The 23,400-nt window shown below is 38.6% G+C and overlaps 1 protein-coding gene across 1 annotated transcript; it reads left to right on the top strand.

The window, feature by feature from the left end:
* Positions 1-10,904: 10,904 nt before the first annotated feature.
* LOC101482192 (P2X purinoceptor 5) lies at positions 10,905-21,728 on the top strand. The gene is made up of 13 exons (XM_004543905.4): positions 10,905-11,047; positions 13,376-13,526; positions 13,621-13,692; positions 14,992-15,067; positions 15,189-15,285; positions 15,643-15,723; positions 15,839-15,980; positions 16,831-16,967; positions 17,132-17,225; positions 19,258-19,323; positions 19,424-19,506; positions 19,971-20,033; positions 20,203-21,728. Exons 1-13 carry the CDS (start codon positions 10,923-10,925, stop codon positions 20,330-20,332), a joined length of 1,317 nt encoding a protein of 438 aa, XP_004543962.1. The 5' UTR covers positions 10,905-10,922; the 3' UTR covers positions 20,333-21,728.
* Positions 21,729-23,400: the final 1,672 nt, after the last annotated feature.

Here is a 23,400-nt window from a genome sequence, read left to right as displayed (position 1 = left end):
GGGAAATTCTTTATACGGGTCAAGGTGTCACATCCTTTATTTAAGTTGATTGTACAAGTACCCCATAAAAATCTCTACAACGCATGCTTGTAGGAAATGTTTACTGCTGTTTTTAAGACTCCGTGTTTCAGTTAATTTTGAGTATGTTCTATTTTTCTGTCAGCATGTGGTATCAACGATCAATCTCAGTGTTTACTATGATTATATCACTGTTCTTTGCATGTTTTGCTGTTCCTGGCAGCTGTGTTATTATGTTTGCACTGAAATAAATAGTCGATGTGCAAAAGAGCAAAGCTTATGGTTATGGTAGTATGAAAAGTATCTTCCTTGGAAAGTTGGCTTACTGTCACGTTTAGAGTCTTTGATACCTCAGTGGTCCATGTGATTGCATTGATATTACATTTTTTAATATTGGAGCAAAATGATTTGTTATTTAGGTAACACCTTCATTAATAAAAACAGGGATTGAATACTGAAAGACTTTAATAACTATATGTTGAGACCTGTGTGATTGCAGGGTCTTTACCATACATCATTTAACGTTCCTTGAGGTGACTATTACTTAAAAACTATTACAATTAAAAAGGGAATTATGAAAACAACAAAAAAGTCAATGTGTACTTTGTATGAAAAACACATGAGTGAAAAAATTGGACAAAGTCCATCAGTTTAAAAACAGAAATGAGTAATGTAAAAATATTAAAACAAGCAAAGATTTTAATGAGACATTTGATTACAGCTTCTTTCCTGATTGTGCTTCCTTGCTGCTTCATCTTCAGTTTTTGTGTTTGGTTAGTCTTTTATCTTTTATCTGAGACAGTGCTGAGCAGCATCTCAGAGATACAGTTCAATTAAATTCAAATCAATTTTATTTATATAGCGCCAAATCACAACAACAGTCGCCTCAAGGTGCTTTATATTGTAAGGAGGACCGTACAATAATAGTAATATTTAATATAATATAGTGTGCAGTGGGTTGTTGTTTTGCCTCCTGCTGGCTGTTTACTGTAAAAGCTCAAATTCAAGCTTTTCATAAACAAGGTTCCTCTATGAATGCTGACATCTCTGAAGGGCTGCATGATGGAGAGCTCATTATGACTACAAAATGGAAAAATGGCGAAAATACAGTGGACATACAAACAAGCTGCAAATGAGTAGCAGTAATTAAAAAACATATGATATGTCAATTAAACAGGTGATGTGTAGGATAACCATGTTAAACTGTGCTATAGACTCTAACAGCTGCAATGACCTGTGGTAGCGCTCTTTCCTACACTGTGGGTGTAAAAGTCTCCTGCTGAACGAGCTGCTCAGTGCTCGTGCAGTCTTATAGAAGGGGTGGGAGGTGTTGTGCATGATGGATGTTAGCTTAGACAACATCCTGTCCTCCCAAACCTGCTTGATGTCTTGACCTGCTGCCCGTCTTGACCAGTTTTTTAAGTTTCCCCCTGTCCCTCTCTGCCATTCCACCACTCTAGCAGATCACAGCATTAGAGATAGCAGATGCCACCACAGTGTCGTAGAACATCCTTAAGATGTAGTGATAGTGATATTTCTGTTAGTATTCCTTTGGTGTTCTCTATTACAAAATGTAGAGATGTTACACAGGTTCTGTCATAGTCATGGGAAAGGCGCTACTGACTATCTAGGAGCTCAGTGACAGGGGGACCCTTATATTAGTGTTTTTTGTTTTTGTTTTTTGTTTTTGTTTTTTAACTCCCAGAGCAGTTGAGGTCTGTATGGCTTGAAATAATTGGGCTGAGTGACTAAACTTTGATTCCAAAAAAACCTGAAAAAGTGGAGATTCTCTGATTCCACTTTCAGCTCTTACAAATTATACCAAATTGTTTAGTTCAACTCACCTCAGACTCACCTTTACACCACAACTAATTTATTAGGGGACTGCTAATGTACACTGAGTCCAATCTTTCCCCAGGAAAGTAAAATTGGGGTATCAAATAGAAAAGAAAGAGAAAGCAAACTGAAGGATGTTGACCGTTAGCAGATGACTTCCTTTAGTTTGCTTTCTCTTCCTCTCTTTTAAGTTTTTTCAAAAATAAAATCGTTATTGTACGTTGGACCAGTGTTACTCAACTCATGTCTTTTGAGGCCCAGAAGGCAGTCTGTGGAAGTCAGTGCATTTCAGGCTGATGAAATGGCTTTCAAAAAAAAAAACACAATAAACAACAACAACAACAACAAAAAAGCAACAACAATGAAGGTCTAGGAATGCCATAAGCAGAAGCAACTAGCATTTCTGCCCCAGTGGGTGGAATATAACTAGGTTGGATTTGATGATTTGAGGAGAGAAGTAACAAGTTTGGCCACTTTCAACACTTCCTCTGCTTCCTTTAACCTTCCTGTTGTGCATGACAACTGCTGTCAGGGTGCTTAATTAAGGCCTTTAGTGCCTCTACCTGCATTTGTTGAGCTTCTCTCTCTTGGGTTTGAATTTGCTGATAATCCTAATCCGCCTGCATCCGCCTACTGCAAATCAGTAGCCACTGTTAAGTCAAGTCAAGTCAACTTTATTTGTCAATTCTGCCACATGTACAGGACATACAGAGAATAGAAATTCCGTTACTCTCAAACCCTAGTGATTAAAAAATGCAAATAAAATAATTAAAAAGTAAAAATTTAAATAAATACAATACAATTTTACGTATAACAAAAAAAAAAGCTATGCAATATACAATATACAATATTCAAGTAAGGAGGCATAGTAGTGCAAATAGGCAAATAGTGCAAATGGAGATGGTTAGTAAGCACTCTTGATTCTCCCAGAAACATGGATGTGTAGTTTACATATTACTCATTAAAAAATGACAACAAAAATGCAAATAGAACTGGTAATTGTTAACAATTAATAACACATTTAGACAGGCTCATCTGGTAACACAAGAACATTTAACCCTTGTATGGTGTTCGGGTCTGTGAGACCCGTGTTCGGTTTTTTTCAAAAGAAAAATTAAACAATTAATTATTTTTTCACGTGTAAATGTGTTGTGTCTTTCCACTCACTCCACTTGATTATAACTGATTTATTTATAACATTTTATATAAAAGAAAAACGAGAAGCACATTAATTCATAAATGTGATCTAACAAAGGTAAAGGGAAAAAATTAACCATGTTTGCTGTTCATATGTCTTGTAATTGGGATGAAGTAAACATCTGTTGAGTAATTTAACATAAAATTGTTTGATAGTGTTAATTTGGAAAGCCAAAACTCTAGCGGGTCCACCAGACCCATGAACACTGGCTGAGTAACAAAAATACGAACACCACACAAGGGTTAAATAGATTGCCTAGACTAGCATATGGATGATAAATGTCCAGTGCATTTAAGGCTTGGAATCACTAGTTAAATTGTCTCCTGTGCACCTCCAGACTCACAGATTCTTCTCCTGGGCCATTCACACTGTTAATAAAAACTTGATTAAGGCAGCAGCACCCAGGACAGAGGAGGTGAAGCCTAGACAAAACACAAGGCATTATTTCACAAAGAAAAAAACTAATATGGTAAATGGCCTGTATTTGTATAGCGCTTTTACTAGTCCCTAAGGACCCCAAAGCGCTTTACACATCCAGTCATCCACCCATTCACACACTGGCTACATTGTAGCCACAGGCACCCTGGGGTGCACTGACAGAGGCGAGGCTGCTGGACACCGGGCTCTCTGACCACTACCAGTAGGCAACGGGTGAAGTGTCTTGCCCAAGGACACAACAACCACGACTGTCCAAGCCGGGGCTAGAACCGGCAACCTTCTGATTACAAGGCGAACTCACAACTCTTGAGCCACAATCGCCCCATTAATATCCTCGTTAGGGGTGGAGCAGGTATTAACAAGGTTTAACTAATTAAGTGGTTGGTTAATGTAAAAGAAAGTAGACGATTTACAATGCAGCTCTCTTTATCTCTCTTAAAAAAGAGATAAGATAAATTCACATGAAATCACATTCAAACACATGCTTATTGTATTTCTACTCACATCCATAAGCTAGAAAGTTTAGCATTGTCCCCACAGTCATCAATATTGGTTCTGGGATGGCTTTGATTGGAGCTGTGAGTGTCATTAATAAGTATAAATGTTCTTAAAAGACTGGAACAAGATTGTTTAAATGTCACAGCACTGAATTAAATTCTGTTTACAGGAAACCTTCGTCTGTGACATTATCCTTCTCCATTTTACAAAGAAAAAGAAATCTTAGAGACAATAGAAGCACAAAAAATCTCAAAATTTGAGAAGCAACACACAAGTACATATACAGAGATATGTCTTTTTTGTTATATGAAAAAACACCATGGTGCTTAACTACACTATTTATGTAGAGAGAGACGAATGTGCAAGTATCATGCTTGTTGACATGAAGTGGAAGGGGTTACATGAATAGGATGTGGGACCTATGGAATCTGATGGGAAAACAACTAGTATAAGGAACTGCTCTCACAGTTAGAGATTGCTGAGGTACAACACGTATACTACGGCAAGAGGGAGCCAGGAAAAGGTCGGGGGAGATATCATCATCACCCCAACCCAAGATTGCGCACCAAGCCCCAAATACAATAGTAGAAGGGGTGTTAAGTGTGAGAGGAACTAACCTGAAAGATAGGATCATGGCGACACTTGAAACCTGGACCTTCCATAGCTAGTTAACATGTTGGCACGAAGTGCCCTCTAAAGGTCTACTTAATGATGTGAATACAACACTGAACAATTCCTACTGCAACCATCACCAAGACTTATCAGCTGATCAACACTGCGGCAGCAGTGATTAATGAGATGCTTGGCTACAAAAAGGGAAGCCACAAAGAGCAGCACCCTCCATGGAGAAGGAGACTAGAGGAAGTTAGCCAACTAATGGAGTTACAGAAAGGTGTAATGAAGAAGGTGCCTAAGAAGTATGGCGATCTGTCCATACCTGAAGCTTTGGAAACTGCCAAGCAAAGACTCACAGCTTTGGCCAGATTGAAGAGGTATACCAGAGAAATAGAAGGCAGGATAATACTCCACAGAACCATCCAAGGTGTACTCTCAGTAGCAGGGGAACAATATGAGAACAGCGCCAGCAAGCCTGTAGATGGAGCAGTACTGGAAGAGCATATGGGAGAAGGACGCAACCCATAACCACAATGCTCAGTGGCTAGTGGCTCTAAGTGTAGACCATAGCAACTTCCCAGAACAGGGTCCAGTAACCATCACGGTGGCAGACATCCAAGAAAGGGTTTCCAGTAAGAAGAACACCAGAGATCTCTGTCCAGAAGAGCGCCAAGTATGACATTATATCATAAAAGCGACTCTAACATCAGTGTTAAAGTTCCATAAAAACAAACATGTTTGGACATTCAATTAATTTTTCACAGATATGCTGAAAATTGCACTATTTACAATCATTACAGTATGTCTTGATGATCTGTTTTCATTTCTGATGTGCCTTAGCTCCTTGATTGTGTCTCTATACTCCACTGAAGTCTTACACCGAGACGTTCAGCTGCATGACCCACTCTTTTAGCATTGAATCAGCTCATATTAAAGTGCACTGGATCATAGATGGGTTAATTTCCCACTCAGCAATTCAATCACAATCCCTCTATATCTGCTATGGGAAAGTTTGATTTCTTGATTTGTTTTAATCATTTCTTATACATTCATTCTCAAGAAAGTATATTTACTTTTTGTTTGGACAGAATGTTAATGCTCAATAATGCTAAAAGCTACATCATCTACATCAAGAATTGTATCCAAAATTCCTAAATTCTGTCTGCAGGAAGGTTAATCAGGAGGGAAGAGACATTAGCCCAACCTATGACAACAAGGACAAATATAAGGACAAATAGAGTAGCTATAATAGAGTAGGGGGTTGGTAAATTATATTAAACATTTGTCTTTAAAAAAAAAAGAAACAAGGAATGACTGTTTTGGGGTTTTTTTGGTTTACAAATCTGATTGAGGGAAATAATTGTTAGTAACATGGTTTTCAAATGTAAGATCAGTAGTTTAGACAAGTGTTTAAAATCCACATTTGCTAAGCTAATTGGATGATAAGAACAACAACTCAGAGGAACCTTGTTCTTCTTCATCATTAAAGAAATGAACACTTAGTACAGTGTTGGAGGCAGTTTGAGAGACTGAGATGCAAAATCAAAACCAAGACAGATGTGAACAGGTTATAAGGAATAACAGACTCTGAAAACACACACACAAAGTAATCCATGTGAACACACAGAATAGTCACTTTACTTTTAGGAGAAAGCGATGCTCATGTTCCCTGGCAATTTCTCAAAAAACATTTGTGGTGAACCTAAAAAGTGCCCATGTTGCACTTAAAAGTTGTGCACAGGCAATCATGTTGGGTGCATTATCAGTGATTAAACATGTGATCTTGTTCTGTATCCTCCATGAATGCAGAAGGACTCTCTTGATCTACTTCAGGTGCTAAGCTGTGTGGGTCACAGGTAATTTAGAGACGCCCCTGCTAATAACGAAGGATGCACCCAAACTGAATACTGAGGTGTGTTTTTATCAAGTAAGACATCAAGTAAGGCTGATACCAGAAGACAAGCCACTACTCTGGTTTTGTGGTGTGAGATGCAGGGCAAAGAGACTCCAGCTGTTTATGAATGGCAAGGTTTTGGGTGGTTATAGACCACCAGCTGCTGATTTAGCTGTGGCCAAACCAAAGAAGAACAGAGCCCAGAGAGGGTGCACTAGAACTGTGTTGGTACTGTGTTTCTGTCACCTTGGGCGATATACAGACCCTACCAAACCATAACAACTAGAAATGTGAACAAAGTTTTGCCATCTTAATATTAACCACTAGGTTACATTATGCCATTCACCATGAGAGCTACAATCCTTGCTCCAGCAGGTTTGGGCTAACAATAAGGATTGAGATCTGGTCTTACTGTGGGAGTTTGGGCTTGGTGGGCTGTGAAGGTACTGCAGGTGGCCTTTTTTATGGAAACGCATTGTAAAAAACAGGACCTCTTCTGACCACGGGGAAGGTCTTTATTTGTAGCCAAAGCTCTAAAACGTAGGGAAATGTAGTAAATAGTCCAACATTTATCCTCTCCTTCATATTTTTCAAAACTATCCGTCTTGATGCTTGACACCCCTGATCTCGATGATTGAATCCCAAAGTGTGGTCGGAGCCTTTTGCTAATGCTTTCCAGGTGGGCAGCAGTAATAACCAACCCCAAATCAGGGAAAAATGTGTAATAAGGATGTTGGTCATCTCCATTTGAGGACAGGCATGCAGAAGTTGCAGTGTGTTGCAGTACACTGGAGTAACAGTAGAGGGAGATATTTTATTTCAAGCCAACGTGAAAATAATCAAAGCATTTAAACATACATTATTAACACATTCAAATGCAAATACATATCAGCCGCCTAGCTTAATAGTTGTGATTCCTCTCCTTGATGTGTTGAAGCTTTGTCCTCCTTGGTGCCTATGCATTTGACCTAGAAACAAAAGATGCCACACTCAGTACAGTCCTATCTACCAGCCAACAAAAACACTTAAACCATTCCACAAGAGATAACAGAAATCATAATCATATACACTCGACAACTAACTGTGTTCCTAATGTAACTATCCCACACCAACTGCCGCTCCACTGCTCTCTTAAGTAGGGCTCCTTGATAGGCAGATCGGCAACAGGTGAGGGATTAATCCCAGGTGTGGCTGGCTCAAAGGCAGGAGGCTCTCCAGGCACACACACAAACACACAAACTCACTCCAACTCGTGCACAGGGAAGCAAGGGACCAGGAGCAGATCACACCAACAAACAACCATAAGCATTCGAGAAGACAAATGAAAGTAATAAATATTCATCAAACCCAAAAATAACGCATGATCCCTAGGTCACAGTCCCAGCCCCATGACGACGTTGTGGGTGCAACAATATTATTTCATGAATGACTTTTTCACAGTATGCCTACTAGTCATCCATACATGCAGTGATATGATTTGATTTGATTTTTTTTTTTTTTTTAGAAAATGTGTTTCTTTTCTCATTTTATTGATTATTATTAAGACAGGGATTTGTTAAAATAGATCTGAACAGTATTGCAGAGGCAGATTTGTCATGATGAAAACAAATCGCAGGTTTTGTTAAATGCAATTTTAATTTTTGAACTTTACCTGTGAGTAATTTCCAACCAAATATCTGTAGTTACAATCTAGTATCATGGCAAATTAACTGTTTACAATCCAAAGCATTTCAATTTTATATCTCAATGGGTAATTAAGGCGGGATTATAAGTGATTACATTACAAATTAAATAAACAGAAAAGCAGTTAAGGGGGGGGGGGGGGGGGGGGGGGCTTAAAAACAACACAACGTCAGTGCCTATATGGACACTGTGGCTCCATTAAAAACCAGACTGCCTAAAACTAAATCTGAGCCCTGGCTGAACGACATGACCCGAGCTGTCGGACTCGACTGCCGTCGAGCTGAGCGCAAGTGAAAAAGGACAAACTACAAGTGTCATTCCAGATGCTGAAGGACTGTTGGCGTCAATATCAAAGAACTGCAAAAGATGCCAAAAGAAAACACTTATATGACATTATTTTTGTCAAACTGCCGTGTTTTATTTAAAACTATTAACTCTGTTCTTAATGCACCATATACTGACTGTATCGAGCCCTCATCAGAAGCCTGTGAAATTTTTTACACTTTTTTATTGACAAGGTCTCCTCCACAAGGGCTCAAATCTCTCCTCATGCTCACGACCTCTCAGTCTCTGTTTCCTGCTCTGCTGCCTTTGACAGGTTTGAGCCTGTGACTCTGTCCTTTTTAAAGGAGACTGTTGGTCATCTTAAGCCTGCAGGGTCTCCAAATGATGCTGTCCCTCCTCGACTTTTAAAAGGGGTGTTACCTACAGTTGGTCCTTTGGTTCTTGAGCTGGTAAACCATAGTCTGATGTCAGGTGTTGTCCCTAAAGATTTTAAACATGCAGTAGTCAAACCCCTGATTAAAAAACCTGCTCTTGATCCTACGGTTCTTGCAAATTACAGTCCTATCTCCAAACTACCTTTTCTTTCCAAAATTCTTGAAAAGGTAGTTTACAGCCAAATAATGGCCTTCCTGGAAAAGCAAAATGTGTTAGAAGTTTTCCAATCTGGTTTAAAACCCTTTCATAGCACTGAATCAGCCCTTTTAAAAGTTTTTAATGACATATTTTTAGCGACTGATGCTGGGGACTGTGTTGTTCTTGTGCTTTTTTTGACAGCTGCGTTTGATACCGTGGATCATGCCATTTTATTCTCTCGTTTGGAGCACTGGGTGGGCATTAGGGGCCCAGCACTGGAGTGGTTCAGGTCCTACTTGGCGGGGCGAATTTTTTGTGTCAGCCTCGGTGACTATGTGTCGTCCTCCGCTCCCCTCTTGTGTGGTGTCCCACAGGGCTCAGTTCTAGGTCCCCTCCTCTTCTCTTTATATCTGCTTCCTCTTGGTTCTGTACTGAGAAAGCACGGCATTGCTTTCCACTTTTATGCTGATGACTGTCAGATCTATGTCCCTCTAAAGAAAAAAGGCAGATACCTTACACAGCCATTACTTCAGTGTCTCGATGACATTAAGGTTTGGATGTCTGTTAACTTTTTAAAATTCAATGATAAAAAGACAGAGGTGATGGTTTTTGGTAGCCCCACTGAGACCCCAATGTGTATGTAGATTCCCTGGCCCAGTATGTTAAGCCAACTGTCACAAACCTAGGGGTCAAAGTGGACTGTGATCTGAAGTTTAACAATCAAATTAAGGCAGTGGTAAAATCTAGCTTCTTTCACCTCAGGCAGCTGGCAAAAATAAAGCCAATTCTTTGAGCACTTTGAGACAGTGATCCACACCATTGTTAGCACTCGGCTGGATTACTGTAATGCACTTTATATTGGGGTCAGCGCATCATATATTAGTCATCTACAGAGGGTGCAAAATGCCGCAGCTCGTCTTTTAACTGGCACTCGAAAGTTTGAGCACATTTCCCCTGTTTTAGCTTCACTTCACTGGCTGCCCATTTCTTGTAGGATTCATTTTAAAATTCTTTTATTTACTTTGAAAGCTCTCCATGGCCTAGCCCCATCTTATCTCTCTGAGCTGCTACAGCCTTATACACCCACCTGCTCTCTCAGGTCAGATGATCAGCTGCTCCTGAAGATACCCAGGACTGGCCGTAAACTTAGAGGAGATCGTGCTTTTGCTGTAGAAGCTCCAAAACTGTGGAACGAGCTTCCTTTAGAGATTAGACAGGCCAGTTCTTTATCTGTCACTCTTGGAAACCCACCTCTTTACCGACACCACGTGAGATGTTGGTTTTTATTTTTATTTCAGTTGTTTTTAGGTGATTCGATGCTGTTTTATCTTGTTTTTGTTTTAATGTAGGGCTGTTTTAATTTTATGTTTTATTTATTTATTTTGCTGTTTTCTGTTTTTCTATTGTTTTAACTTATTTTCTGTACAGCACTTTGTTCCTGTGCTGGGTATTTTAAAGTGCTTTATGAATAAAATTGGATTGGAATTGGATTAAAATAAATAAGTAAATTTTAAAAAATAACAAATCATGCAGTTTAAAAACAAGTAACTGGATTAACAAACGTAACAATGAATACAGATTTTAATCAGGCATTTTATAGGAGACCCTTTCCTGTTTTTCCTTGCTTAATTTGTTTTTACAGTTAATTGTTGCGTGTTGATGTTCTTTTACCTTTTCCATTCTGCCTTGCCTTTGATACTAGGGAAGTCCAACAGTAATACCTAAATACATATTGTGGCTAATGTACGCTTGGCGGTGGTTGTGCAATGAGGTGTGTTTTCGCCTCCCACGCGGTGTTTGCTGTAAGAGCTCGCATCGAATCTTTCCATTACAATCAAGTTTCGTTTTAACACTGACATCAAACTGCAGACTAAGAGCTGCGTGATGGCCACGGCCGCGATCAACTCCTTACTGAACTACAAAACAGAAAAATACATTGATACAAAAAATAAGGCAGTCGGAGTGTTGCACAGACTTTTTCAGTTATCTGTCATTGGTTACATAATAGGGTAAGTGCATTATTACCACGTATAATTTCCTGCACTGTACATGTTATTACTTAACGGGTTAACTTAAAATAAGTCACTGAACAAATATAATAACATTTGGGCTTTGTCTGTAGCATATCGTTTGGTAAACAGAATAAAACAAACAAACAAAAAATATTAATTTTTGAATGAGCGGTTCATTTATTGTATTGAATAGTAGACTATTCGCACGTTACACGCTTATTTTATACTTTAAAGAAGTAAGCAAAATTAAAAATAAAATGCTTAAAATGTCAGAATTTTGACCTGTGCGTTTGAGCAAATACCACATGAACGTTTCTCTTTCGCTGTTTTGTTTTTTGTTTTTGCCCGAACCTATGCGCACTTGTGGCATGCGGTTCAGCGTCTCGCTTTACCCGACACAATTCAAAAGTGTTACCTGGGGCACAACAGGCGGAAACGGAACACAAGGGGTCTATTCCTGGCTTACCGATGACAGCCGAAAACCGCACACAGTAATCTTTAGGTGTCATGTGGGTAGAATGTAGAGAACTGTGCATATAAGTCTGCACAAAACAATTTTTACAAAACAGTTATCTTTATAACTGAGTTTAAATGTTTTGGTGTGTGAAAATGCGTCAGATTATATTAGGTTTATGACGTGCAGTGTTTGAACCACGATCTGTTAGGATTCCTTTAATGTTATCAGCACAAAGATCAGAGAGTCCCTGTTATAGTGGGAGGAAAAGGGGGGCTACCCACTCTTTCATGGGGGGGGGCTTTAATCCAAACTTTGTTTATATTAATAGTGGAGGCTTTGATGTTGCTTTTATCCCTTAGCAAAATTAGAAAAATGGGTTAGACCAATTTCACAGCTAAGATATTAGGTTACTGCTAATGCACACTGTTACTGTGGTCTTACCTCAAATAAAGAAGAATATGAAAAGCACACAAATGTGACTAAGAAATCATTTGGCTATGAGCTGCTGTTAATATCAGATGTGACACAGTGTTAATGAGGACAGCTGAACACAATGAAACAGCAGGTCCTTCTCCAAATGATGTGACACAAGGTGAGATCGTTTAGTGGCAACTAAAAAGTATTATTAGGAATCATTTTTGAGGATTGCAAATGTGGGGAGGTTTCAAACTGTGCAGACTTTGTGGAAAACCTTTATCATTGATTTTCATTGAACATGGCATATGAACTGCTCATTACTGGCCACCCCAACAATACCCACTGATTGTCATGTACAGCCGCTGGCTAACTTATTCCTTTAAAACATTCGTCAGAGATGTGGGTCAACATGGAAGAGGGTCGCTGAGACTGCTTGTATATTGTCACAGTTTGCTGATTTGGGAGACTGTTTTGAGTGTGATGTAAATACAGAACACAGGCAGGGGTTTAGCAACAAAACAATCTGCTTTATTTGGCTGTTGTAAAAAGTCCAAAAGGCAAAACAGAACCCTAAGAGAAGAAACTAAACTGAGGCATGGGAACAAACTGGGACCAGGAGACTGATGGGACAGATGACACAGGAAGATGGCATTTTCTATAAACACAGAAGGGCAATCGGGGAAGTAGATATAGTTGAACTAAATCACGGAGGATGTGAGAAGGCGAAGCAAAACTAAATGAAAAGCACAAGGGACAATTAACTATCAAAATAAAGCAGAAAGTGAGAAGCGATAATTAAACTACACCAAGTTCATTGCCCTGGAGAACAGCTACAATCTCAGAGCCAGTAGCTGGCCGTGGTTTAAAGTGCCCCTTGCAAACACAGAGTCAGGAAACATTCGGAAAGTCCTCCGAACGTTCTCATTGTCTCACAGCACGTCCTCTGAGAACCACTGGTCCCTCATTCAATAAGCCCAAATTTTACTTGAGGTTAGTATTTGTAAGCTTTCAGTATAACCTCCAATCTGCTAATTATGCTAAAGTATTTTATTCTGCCTATGCGAACAATGTAAATCGCAGTGTGGACTAAACCATTTTGGTTCTTTTTAAGAGATGAAAGGACCCCTGAGCCTCCACAATATGTTGAAATCAAAGTTCAGTCACACAGCCAGTTCATTTGGGCAATTTACTTATGGAACTAATTAATTAATAATAATAACAATGTAAACAAAAAAACAAACTCTTCATTCCAGGCCTTGCAAGGTTAGAGAGTCCCACTAAGCCAACCACTTTGATACACCTGACTAGCAGTATCACCCCTCACTGCATACTGTATGTCACAAAAGACAGTTGAAAAAGGCAAAAACATATAAAATATCTGCATAAGGTTTGCACCAAAGCTTTTACCAAAGACCTGCGAGAACACTGGGTAGTTCTGCTTTGATTTAAAGGTGGGTTTTCATAGTCAAGCAAGGCTACCAGGAGATAGATGATGCCATCCAGAGTTCTGTCATAACTAAAGTGAAGGGAACTGCGGTGACCAACACCAGTGAATCTGGTCTGCTTGTGTGGGGACCTGAGGAGTATGTCATCCCCCCACAGGTGAGAACACTTTTATTATTTCAGACTAGATTAAAGCCATGCACTGCTGATGAGACTTTGACATTTTGTCTGTTATTTTCTTTTTGTCATTCAGGGTGAAGATGTTCTGTTTGTTGTAACCAGCTTCTTAGAGACACCAAACCAGAAGATGGGTTACTGTGCTGAGGTGAGAACATTTTGTTTTCACTTTAAATCACTGACTGGACATAATAGACCACAGTGATGGTATTTCTAACTTTAACTAAGAGGTGTTTTCATTGTTTTTAGATTTGATGAATGGCAGCGGTGATGATCAGGTCGTTGTCTCAGTTTTAATTGCTGGTCATTCTACAGACTCATTTGCCATCAAATAAAACAATTCTTCTAACATTCCCTTGTTTTACTGACAACGGAAATATTGCCTCTCCTGTTGATTTCACTTTCACTTTAACCTTTCACCTGCCAGCCCAATTTTTCTAGCATGCACCACACCACAGACAGTTTCCTCTTGCAAGTACAGGTTAGATAGAGTGTGTCATACTGTGTTGCAAGTAAATGATGTTAACTCTAAGGAGAGTATCCACTATTTATTTAGGGGATTTGTTTCATTTTGTCTGTTACTTACAGGAAAAAACTTTTTTTCAATAAGTGATTACATGAGATAGGTAACACCATAAAGGGCCAGAATGTGGAAGAATGATATTTTATGAAACTACTTTATCACTCTGCATGTGAATATAACAGACTGGGGAGGCTTCCTCCAGTGCTTCATGGCCCACCTGACAATAGCGTGATGTGTTTAAAGTTATACACATTGGTTTGTGGCTGACCTGTAATTCCTCTCCTGCATATTGTTTGCACGGTAGCAGAGAAGTGTTTTCCTCACACCTCTTAACCCATTTTGTCACCTCCATCATCACCATATGAGTGTGTATGTGTGTCAGTATTCATGATTTATTTTCAGCTCACAATATACAGTATGTAAACCCAGAAGACTCTCTTGGTTGCCTGCCTGATAGCCATCAGCTAAGAAGAAGAGCCAAACAAACAGCCATAAAAATGTGCTCTTATAAATATTGACCGAAACCAAGAGCAGGGTCTGACACTTGCAGGGGAGCCTTTTGGTATCATGCAGCATGTGCCATTTTTAACGGTCGAGTTCTAGTAAAATAGAAAAAGCACAGACATGCATCCATTTAACACCCTTGGCTTCATTTGACTTTCATATTCACCATGTTGCTAGAATATAGAAATCTTCTATTTTAGATTAAGATATTCTTGGATGCTAACAAGTTCTGACTGCTTTAAATATACTGAAATTTACTTTTTGTGTTATATTTGTAAATTCTGACTTTGTATCCCTTATTTTTGACTTACATTTACATATGTATTTATCATTTAGTTCGATATACTATATCACACTTGGTTCTGTGTTGTGTTTTTTGTTTTGTTTTTTACATTGCCTCTGTCCTTTTTTTGTTCTCAGAGCCACAAAGTGCTTAATGGCCACTGTAGTGTTGACGAGGACTGTAAAAAGGGAAAGATGGTGGAGTCTGGTCATGGTGAGAAAGAAACATCCTGATATTAAATCAGTATTGTGAAACATGTCTGAATCAGAAACTCTTTTCACATGATCATCTAGATGTTTTTAAACAGTTTTTTTTTGTTGTCTGTTGTCTAAAGGAGTCATGAGCGGCAAATGCATAAGAAACAATGAAAAGTCCAATGGGACCTGTGAAATCTTTGGCTGGTGTCCAACTGAAAAAAACATCAAACCACAGTGAGGACAAATTTGAAATGACCAATCCTCCTTTCTCTCTGCACTAACATGCACAAACATTCAGGCAAATCACGTGTAGTTGTCATTTATCGGGTCAGCACAACAGGTTTGGCACTAAATCTAAACTAAGGATGTCCTACACTGAGACACTCAGCTTCATGACCCAGTCTTATAATAGTATTGTATCAGCTCACATTAAACAGCACTGGGTCATAGATGGGTTCATTTCCCACTCAGCAATTCAATCACAATCCCTCTCTATCTGCTACAGGAAGGTTTGACTTTGATTTGTTTTTATTGTTGTCTTATACATTTATTCACAAAAATGTATATTTACTTAACATTTTGTTTTCACAGAAAGCCTTTGCTCAAAAATGCTAAAAACTTCACCATCTACATCAAGAATTTCATCCAGTTTCCTAAATTCTCATTTTCAAAGTAAGTCCTCTTTAACATTTACAACAATATCTCCTTGTACTTGCTGACTAGCTGGATATTGCTGTGTGCAATAAGCAGTTCACATCCATAAATATGTGTTTTTCTTAACTCTGAGGTCCAACATCCTCAAAACAACTGATCAATCCTACTTGAAGAAATGCAGATATGATGAGAAGCAATACCCCTACTGCCCCATCTTTCGCCTGGGAGACATTACGAGAAGAGCTGGATGCAACTTCCAAGACATGGCCACACTTGTTAGTATTACATTGTATTTTCTCAAGATTGTGTTAATGTGATATAACCTCAAATGTTACTTTCTAACACACATAGAGTTTATACCCCAAAATAATTATGATGACTGAATCCATGACTTAAAGGTTTTTTTTTAGTTACTGTTATTAGTCATGACCTTTGCTCATTGTTCTTGGGAGAAATTGTGAGACAACCGAAACATGTCCCACTGAACAAAGTTTCTCATGTTTCCTACTTCATTAGGTACAACTGTTCAACTGTCCCAAATCATTCCACTTAATGATTTGGGATCATTAAGTGGAATATCTAATCAGCCAATTACAATGCACCAAGTCAATCCATTTAGGAATTAAGACATGATCAAGATTACTTTCTGTAGTTCTATTCCTTGATAGCCAGTGTACCCATTTTCTGACAGCTTCTTCCAGCAGGATAACGCACCATGTCACAAAACTCTGACAAAACCTGATCTCAAACTGTTTTTGAACATGGCAATGAGCTCACTTAACTATAATGGCCTCCAGTCACAAGAGCTAACAGAGAACCTGTGGAATGTGGTGAAATGGGAAATTAATCCCCTTGATGTGCAGCTGTGTGGTTCTGTCATGTCATGTGGACTGTTCTCTGTGGAATGTTCAGTGCCATGAAGAATTAGTTCTTCGTGTTCTGAAGGATTAAAGGGGTCTGATCTGGTACTAGCAGGATGTAGCTAATGTTTAACAAATGTTTTCTATGCAGCTGTGAATGAACGCAGGTAAAACACCACTAATGGAATGCATACAAGTATCCAAATTTGAATACATGTATAAAAATAAAAATCTTAGAATAAGCATGTTTTGGCTGTTTTGTTAGGGTGGCGCTATTGGCATTGTGATACAGTGGGACTGTGACCTTGACAAAGGCACCTCTCACTGTAATCCAGAGTACCAGTTCACTCGCCTGGATGCCACTGTCTCCAACAAGAGCATCGCAACAGGATTTAACTTCAGGTGAGGCTCACTGCAGAGCATCTTTGTTGGCATGGTGCACAGACATGTAATCATCTTTACAACTTATGAAAGGAATAAAGAACCATAACCATTCTAAATTACCTAAAGGTTATTTATGTTTATCTTTATTTTATTTTTTATATTTTTGTTTTCTTCTCTAACAGACATGCAAGATACTTTAAAAATGCTGCTGGTGAAAGCTATCGATCTCTATACAAAGTTTATGGCATACGATTTCATATCCTGGTATATGGGAAGGTATGTACAATGCATCAGTGACAGAATGAATGCATAAATGGTGCCAATGCATTACAATAAGATAATTTATGTAATAAAGCCAATACATATAACACCAATGCAAAAATACCATTATTATTAGTAGTAGTATCCTCTCTTCTTAGGAGAGGGGTTATTAGGAATGATTTGACAATTAGACAGAATACAGTAATTAAGGGCATAAACTGCAAGAACGTGGAACATAAAATCAGACTTTATGCGGATGATGTGTTACTTTTTCTCCAAAACTCACAAACCAATCTCTCTGGGGTGATTGCATTGATAAACTCTTTTGCAAGAATTTGCAAGAAAAGATTTTTAGAATATCAACAAATTAAATCCATAGTAAAAAAAAAGAAATTTAAACCCTGTCAAGTTGAACTACAAACACCATCGAGTGTGGTACAATTTCTTACTCGTAAAACCCCAAAATTACAGCAGAGTGAAGCTGACCCCCCACCCACTTGAAACGTAAAGGCAAATAGGCGGAGCGGTTAGTGCTACGTTTGTGCAGATTTGTGCAGGTAAAATTAGCGTTTGTGCTGCTACGGTTTCCGTTTTTTGGATGAGTGACGAAACGTTTCTCCAACTGAAAATGTCCAGATGAACAGAATCAACCTTTTGGGATTTACTTACCTGGATGATTAAGCACGCATCAAGACGTTATTTTATTAAACATTTTAAAATGTTAGCAGCACAAACAAACATTTTTGCAGCACAAACCAGCACAAACGTAGCACTAAAAAAGTAGACCATTTTGGCCCGTTTTGGAGCAGTCTGGGGGGATGGTGACCTTTGAATGACCTATAAAATAAAGTTTAATATCTCGGAAACCGTAGCAGCACAAACGCTAATTTTACCTGCACAAATCTGCACAAACGTAGCACTAACCGCTCCGCCTATTTGCCTTTACGTTTCAAGTGGGTGGGGGGTCAGCTTCACTCTGCTCAAAATTACTCTCCAAAATATACAGAATGCTTTCTAAAACAGATGAATCAATATCACTTCCTATTGCAAAATGGGAAGTGGATTTATCAGTTAACTTAACTTTTTTCACTGCCCTATGCATTGCCAAGAAAACAGTCCTCATGAACGGGAAAAATAAAAAATAATCTTAATTCTAACCAATATAGAAATTATCTAATAGATACAGCCTCTGCCACCACATCAAATCAATTGCTCTGGGCTCCTTTGATCAGCTCCATCACCTAGTGGGGGTGGGGGGTTATAGTTTGGTCCCACCTTCGCTGTTGTGATTGGGGGTAGAGACAGGCTTGGGGCGTCGGGGGATTCCCCAGGGGCGTCTTCCTTGGAGGGCTCAACCTGGGGTTGCGGTCATGTCCTGTTAAGGGCTCTCTTGGCTCTTAGGTGATGGTTTCCTCGTGGCTACATGCAGCGGGGCTAGGGGAGGGTCTGTGCTGATGGACGTGGGTTACTGACCTGGTAGCCTGGCTGCCCCTGGGTGGGTCCGGGTCGGGTGTGGGGTTCTGAGGGTGCTCCGTCTCCGGGCTGGGGCCCTGGCTGGGCCTTGGGTCCTGGTTGGTATGTCGCTGGGGTTGTGGGTGGGTGTATGGGTGTATGGGGGCTCAGCCCTGGCGCAGGGTGCCGCCAGTACATCGAGCCACCTGAGGGGCTCTTCAACTGGTGGGGGAGGCTGTTATATCTTGCAGGAGGTCTCCTCTCTCCAGGAACTCACTCTGCAGATGGGGGAGATACAGGAGATACAGGAGAAGAACTCAGCCTGGGTGTCTATTGTCTTGTGTAGTCTGGAAGATGAGTGGATGACGGGGTGGGTGCAGTTTTCTCTGTGGTGGGGTCAGGTGGGTTGTCCTCTTTCTTTGCCTTTAGACAATAATTCTGATGGCAAAAGAACCAAACGGGACTGGTGAAAAAAAAAGAAAAGAAAAAAGGAATGATTTGAAAAGAGCACTGCAGTCTTTGCTCTTTGAACAAAAATAAATTGTAATAAACTCCTATTTAAAAACATCTCTTGGGTTTCTGATCTCCTCCACAGGCTGGAAAGTTTGCCATAGTCCCCTTGGTTGTCAATATTGGTTCAGGACTGGCTGTGATGGGAGCTGTGAGTATCATTAATAATTAAATCAACATGATATTAAATGAATTGAACAGCATTTTTTTTACATATATATCACAGAATTGAATAAAATTCTTTTCAACAGGGAACCTTCTTTTGCGACATTGTCCTCCTTTATTTAACTACGGGGAAGAAGTCTTACAAAGACCAGAAGTTTGAAGTCTTAAAGTATGAAAAGCAACACACGAGTACAGATGTAGACATTTCTTAGGTTTTTTTCCATATTGAAAGGACCACAGTATGTGTGTATAGAGAATAATGAGCTAGAATAACTTCACATTAGATTTTTTTAAAATACATATATTTAATGTGATATATAATTTGAATAGTTTGATTGATTTAATAATTGAGTCCAATAACATATGCTATTTAAAATCAAGACATAAGCTTGTGTTTTGGGGTTAATTAAAAGCTATTATGGTCCTCACAGGACATAAAACATGCTTAACCTTAAACATTTCCAGGAGTCATGCTGAGCCCTACAACACTGATAATCACTTTATTACAAGTTCCCAGTTTCATTTGTAGTGAGGTGTTTTCATTGTGGTTTATTACTTGTTGTTAATAAAAAGATCCTACATCATTCATTATTATCTAACTATTGAAGTAATACAGTTTTTACAAATTTTCAGTCAGGAAAAAGTGAAGAAAGGTGAAAACGTCCAGGAAACATGCAGTAATGGGCTGTCAGAGGGGTATGTTTCTGCTCTCATTTGTCTTTAAAGACTGTATTGTTGCGCGTGCATGTGTGTTTGTGTGGATTTTGATTTCTAGTTAAGGATATATGTTCATTTATGACTAGAAAAATGCATTTCTGGTGTGATCTGTTGTTAATTTACGCTTCTTTACTATTTGTTACAACAGGTCTCTGATCTGCAGAAACTGTGCCATGAAAGATATGAAGAACAAAATGGAAAAGGACAATCAAAATAGTGTAACATATCAACTATTAAGTGTTCAAAGGTCATGTCCTAACCTCATTTCACAAGTTTAGCCATAAAATATTTTAGCATTATTATGAAGAACATAAACCAAGTTTACTGAACTTTTATCTGTTTACTTTCATGGCTGTGACTTTTTTTTTCTTTTAACACTATTCAGTTCAATTTAGAGTTATTTATGTAACCCCACTTCACAATAACAGTCACCTCAAGGTGCTTTATGCTACGTCCACACTAGCCCGGATAAATTTAAAAATGGCATTTTCGTTTGAAAATGCTCCATGTCCACACTATCGTTTTCAGTTGTTTTCACAGAGTTGTGTGCCCTCACTAAAACGGCCAAAAATTCCAGTCCTGCGCATACATGAAACGCAGGACTCATTTCTATCTGCCATTTATTTACTTACTTTGGATTAATAGTCCAGCCTACAAAAAATGCAAGCATTAGCTATATTTTCAGCATCACTCCTATATAGGAAAGTTTCCATTTAAGAGATACTGTGTAGATGAAAGAAATCAGTGCTACATTTTTATTTAAATTGACTAACGATGTATAAGCATGTATAATGTAAAAATTACTGATACAAGCACAGACCCCTGTGGAACTCCATGAATGTGTGATGAATAGTAGAATGTCCAAGCGTCATGGAGGGCTTTTGTTTTAGTAGAGTAACAAACAATTTGCAGTGAGCATGTACCACTATAACCAACCAGATCAACCTCTGTGGGAGCAAAGTTTAGGTGGCTGCTTTGTATTTTGTTCGCACATCCCACTGAAGAGCATAACAAAGGAGGAAGCACTTCTTTAAATTTGATTACATCACTTCAGAAAGACATCTAGTGTTTTCCAGTGCTGTGCTGTGTTCTTTAGAAATACTGTTAAATGTTCATTGTATGTTTTAGTTTAAGTACCCTGAAGCAGCCGTTGTTCTGTTTTGGTATTATATAGGTTAAACTGAATTTATTTCAACTGAACTGAATTGAAGTGAATTGAACAAGAGCTTCAGAGAGCACAAATCCCCACAGAAAGAAAGTGGTCATACGAAAACTTTAGTAATTTATGTCGTTTCTGTTGCGTCACGCTGGTGCTGGGCTGGTTTTATTAAAAAATGCTACATCAGCCTGCTTTTATAACAACACACTGATCCCTGATCTTTGACCTTGAAACAATATATACTATAATTTTTCTGGGTCAACTATGACCTTGGGTACTAACAGTGAAGGTCAAGGTCAAATGCTTAGCCAACCTAGCTACACATGAAGTTTGAAGAAAAGTTGTTTGTAATATCTGAACTGAGCAAAAAAAGAAAAAGAAAGAGAAAGTCTGCAGTCATTCAGAACGGTTGGTCTGTTTATGCTTGATTTTCATTGTTAAATATTGGACACCTCATGTATGAAATGGGCATTCAGTGTCATCTTCTGACACTATTGTTTTTCATACTTTATATGATTTTGAAAAACTTCAAATAAAGATGTTGAAAAGAAATTATGTGTTGTTTCTATCATACCTTTTAGTTGCTTCCTTGGTGTGATCTTTTGTAACACTCCTATGTACACATCTACACACAGTGGAGACACTTGCACAGATGCTGTGTGACAGTTGATCAGTTCTTGTTTATAGATTGTGTAAATATTGCAGCACAGCCAACGTGAAATGCATTCCTTCCTTTTTTTCTCAGATAGGGGATTTAGTCAGCCAGCTGTCGGTTAATATAGTTTATTCATGGTGACATCATTGAAATAATCAGATTTTAAAAAGAACTTTATGCTGAACAAGTAATTTTTAAACCTTAGCTGTGGAAGTGCATTTTTAATGTATACTTCATATAGATGAATGATAAATTAATATATGTGTGTGTTATTTTCATTTAGAAAATGACAATGATTTGATCTGAATTTGTATTTCTATTTTCCTTTATATCCACAATGTTTTAAATTATAATGTAAATAATGCAAATAGTATTACAACTTCTTATGTTAACATAACTATGATAATGTAACTTTGTTAATGTAATTGTCAGAGTAACAATATTAAATACTTTGTCAATATTAAAAGTAAGAGTGTAATAACACAAACACAACATTAAGGTTTTTGGCCCCAAACAAACCGACTTAGACATAATTTCTCTGATTGAATTAGTGGAAAACACACTAGTTTGCACCTCCTCAGTGTTGCCTACAGATGTCACCAAAGGACAGCTTCACAACTGTAGCTTGCACAGTAGCTCTGTGAAGGTTCTCAGTCATCCAGGTCACATCCAGGTCACGTCCAGGTAAGAAGCTTGGAAAGAAAACCGTCTGGACTTCTTCTTTCCAAGCTCCTTTGACCTTGCACAGTATGCCTAAAAGATAGCAATGGTTGCACAGCTGAATAATGCTTTCTGACAACAAAAGACAAAAAACGCTGTGTCTAAATCTCTTTCAAAAGAATACTGGAAAGCACTGTATAGGAGACTAGTAAAGCAGGACTTTGATTTAATAATAAAAGGACTCTACCTCCCGAACTAACACAAATATTAAAACAAAGAATAGCAGTAGGGCGTGTTTGCACTGAGAAGCCAGATTGTTCAGCTCCTCAGACCTGAGGAGCCCAGATGTCATCCAAAGACCAGGAGGCGCCACCAGGAGCCATTTAACACAGGACACCTTAAATAAACTGTAGGGGGCATCAAATAAATATTAAATAGTGACAATAAAAAACTAGTTGACATAGTTCATTCATTACATCTCGTTTGGGCTACTGTAATTTGTTATTATCAGGAAGCCTGAAACCTACCTGAAAGGTTGATCCAAAATGCTGTGACAAGATTATTAACAGGAACTAGAAAGAGAGAGCATATTTCTCCTATATTGGCTTCTCTTCATTGGCTCCCTGTTAAATCCTGAATCAAATTAAAAATCCTTCTCATCACATCCAAGGGTCTTGAATAACCAGACCCCATCTTATCCTAATGATCTTATAGTACCATATCACCCCATTAGAGCATTTTGCTCTCAGGCTGCAGCAAGGGCGTAGATTTGGTTTTGGCATTGGTGGGGACGGATAATTCAACCACTGAAGTCTGCCCTGTTTCTTTTTCTATTTTTTCCCTTTTTGTCTTTGCTTCTTGATAGAAAAAAA

Source organism: Maylandia zebra, linkage group LG14 (assembly GCF_041146795.1).
Source record: "Maylandia zebra isolate NMK-2024a linkage group LG14, Mzebra_GT3a, whole genome shotgun sequence".
Classification (NCBI taxonomy): domain Eukaryota; kingdom Metazoa; phylum Chordata; class Actinopteri; order Cichliformes; family Cichlidae; genus Maylandia; species Maylandia zebra.
The sequence above is the reverse complement of the archived record's forward strand: the minus strand, read 5'-3'. Positions and strand labels throughout refer to the sequence as shown.

Excerpts from the sequence above, each read along its gene's own strand:
- LOC101482192 (XM_004543905.4), top strand. The coding sequence starts at position 10,923 with ATGGCCACGGCCGCGATCAACTCCTTACTGAACTACAAAACAGAAAAA. Across the intron at positions 13,693-14,991 it reads AGATGGGTTACTGTGCTGAG|AGCCACAAAGTGCTTAATGG; the intron begins GTGAGAACATTT and ends TTTTGTTCTCAG. Across the intron at positions 19,507-19,970 it reads CAGAAGTTTGAAGTCTTAAA|TCAGGAAAAAGTGAAGAAAG; the intron begins GTATGAAAAGCA and ends ACAAATTTTCAG.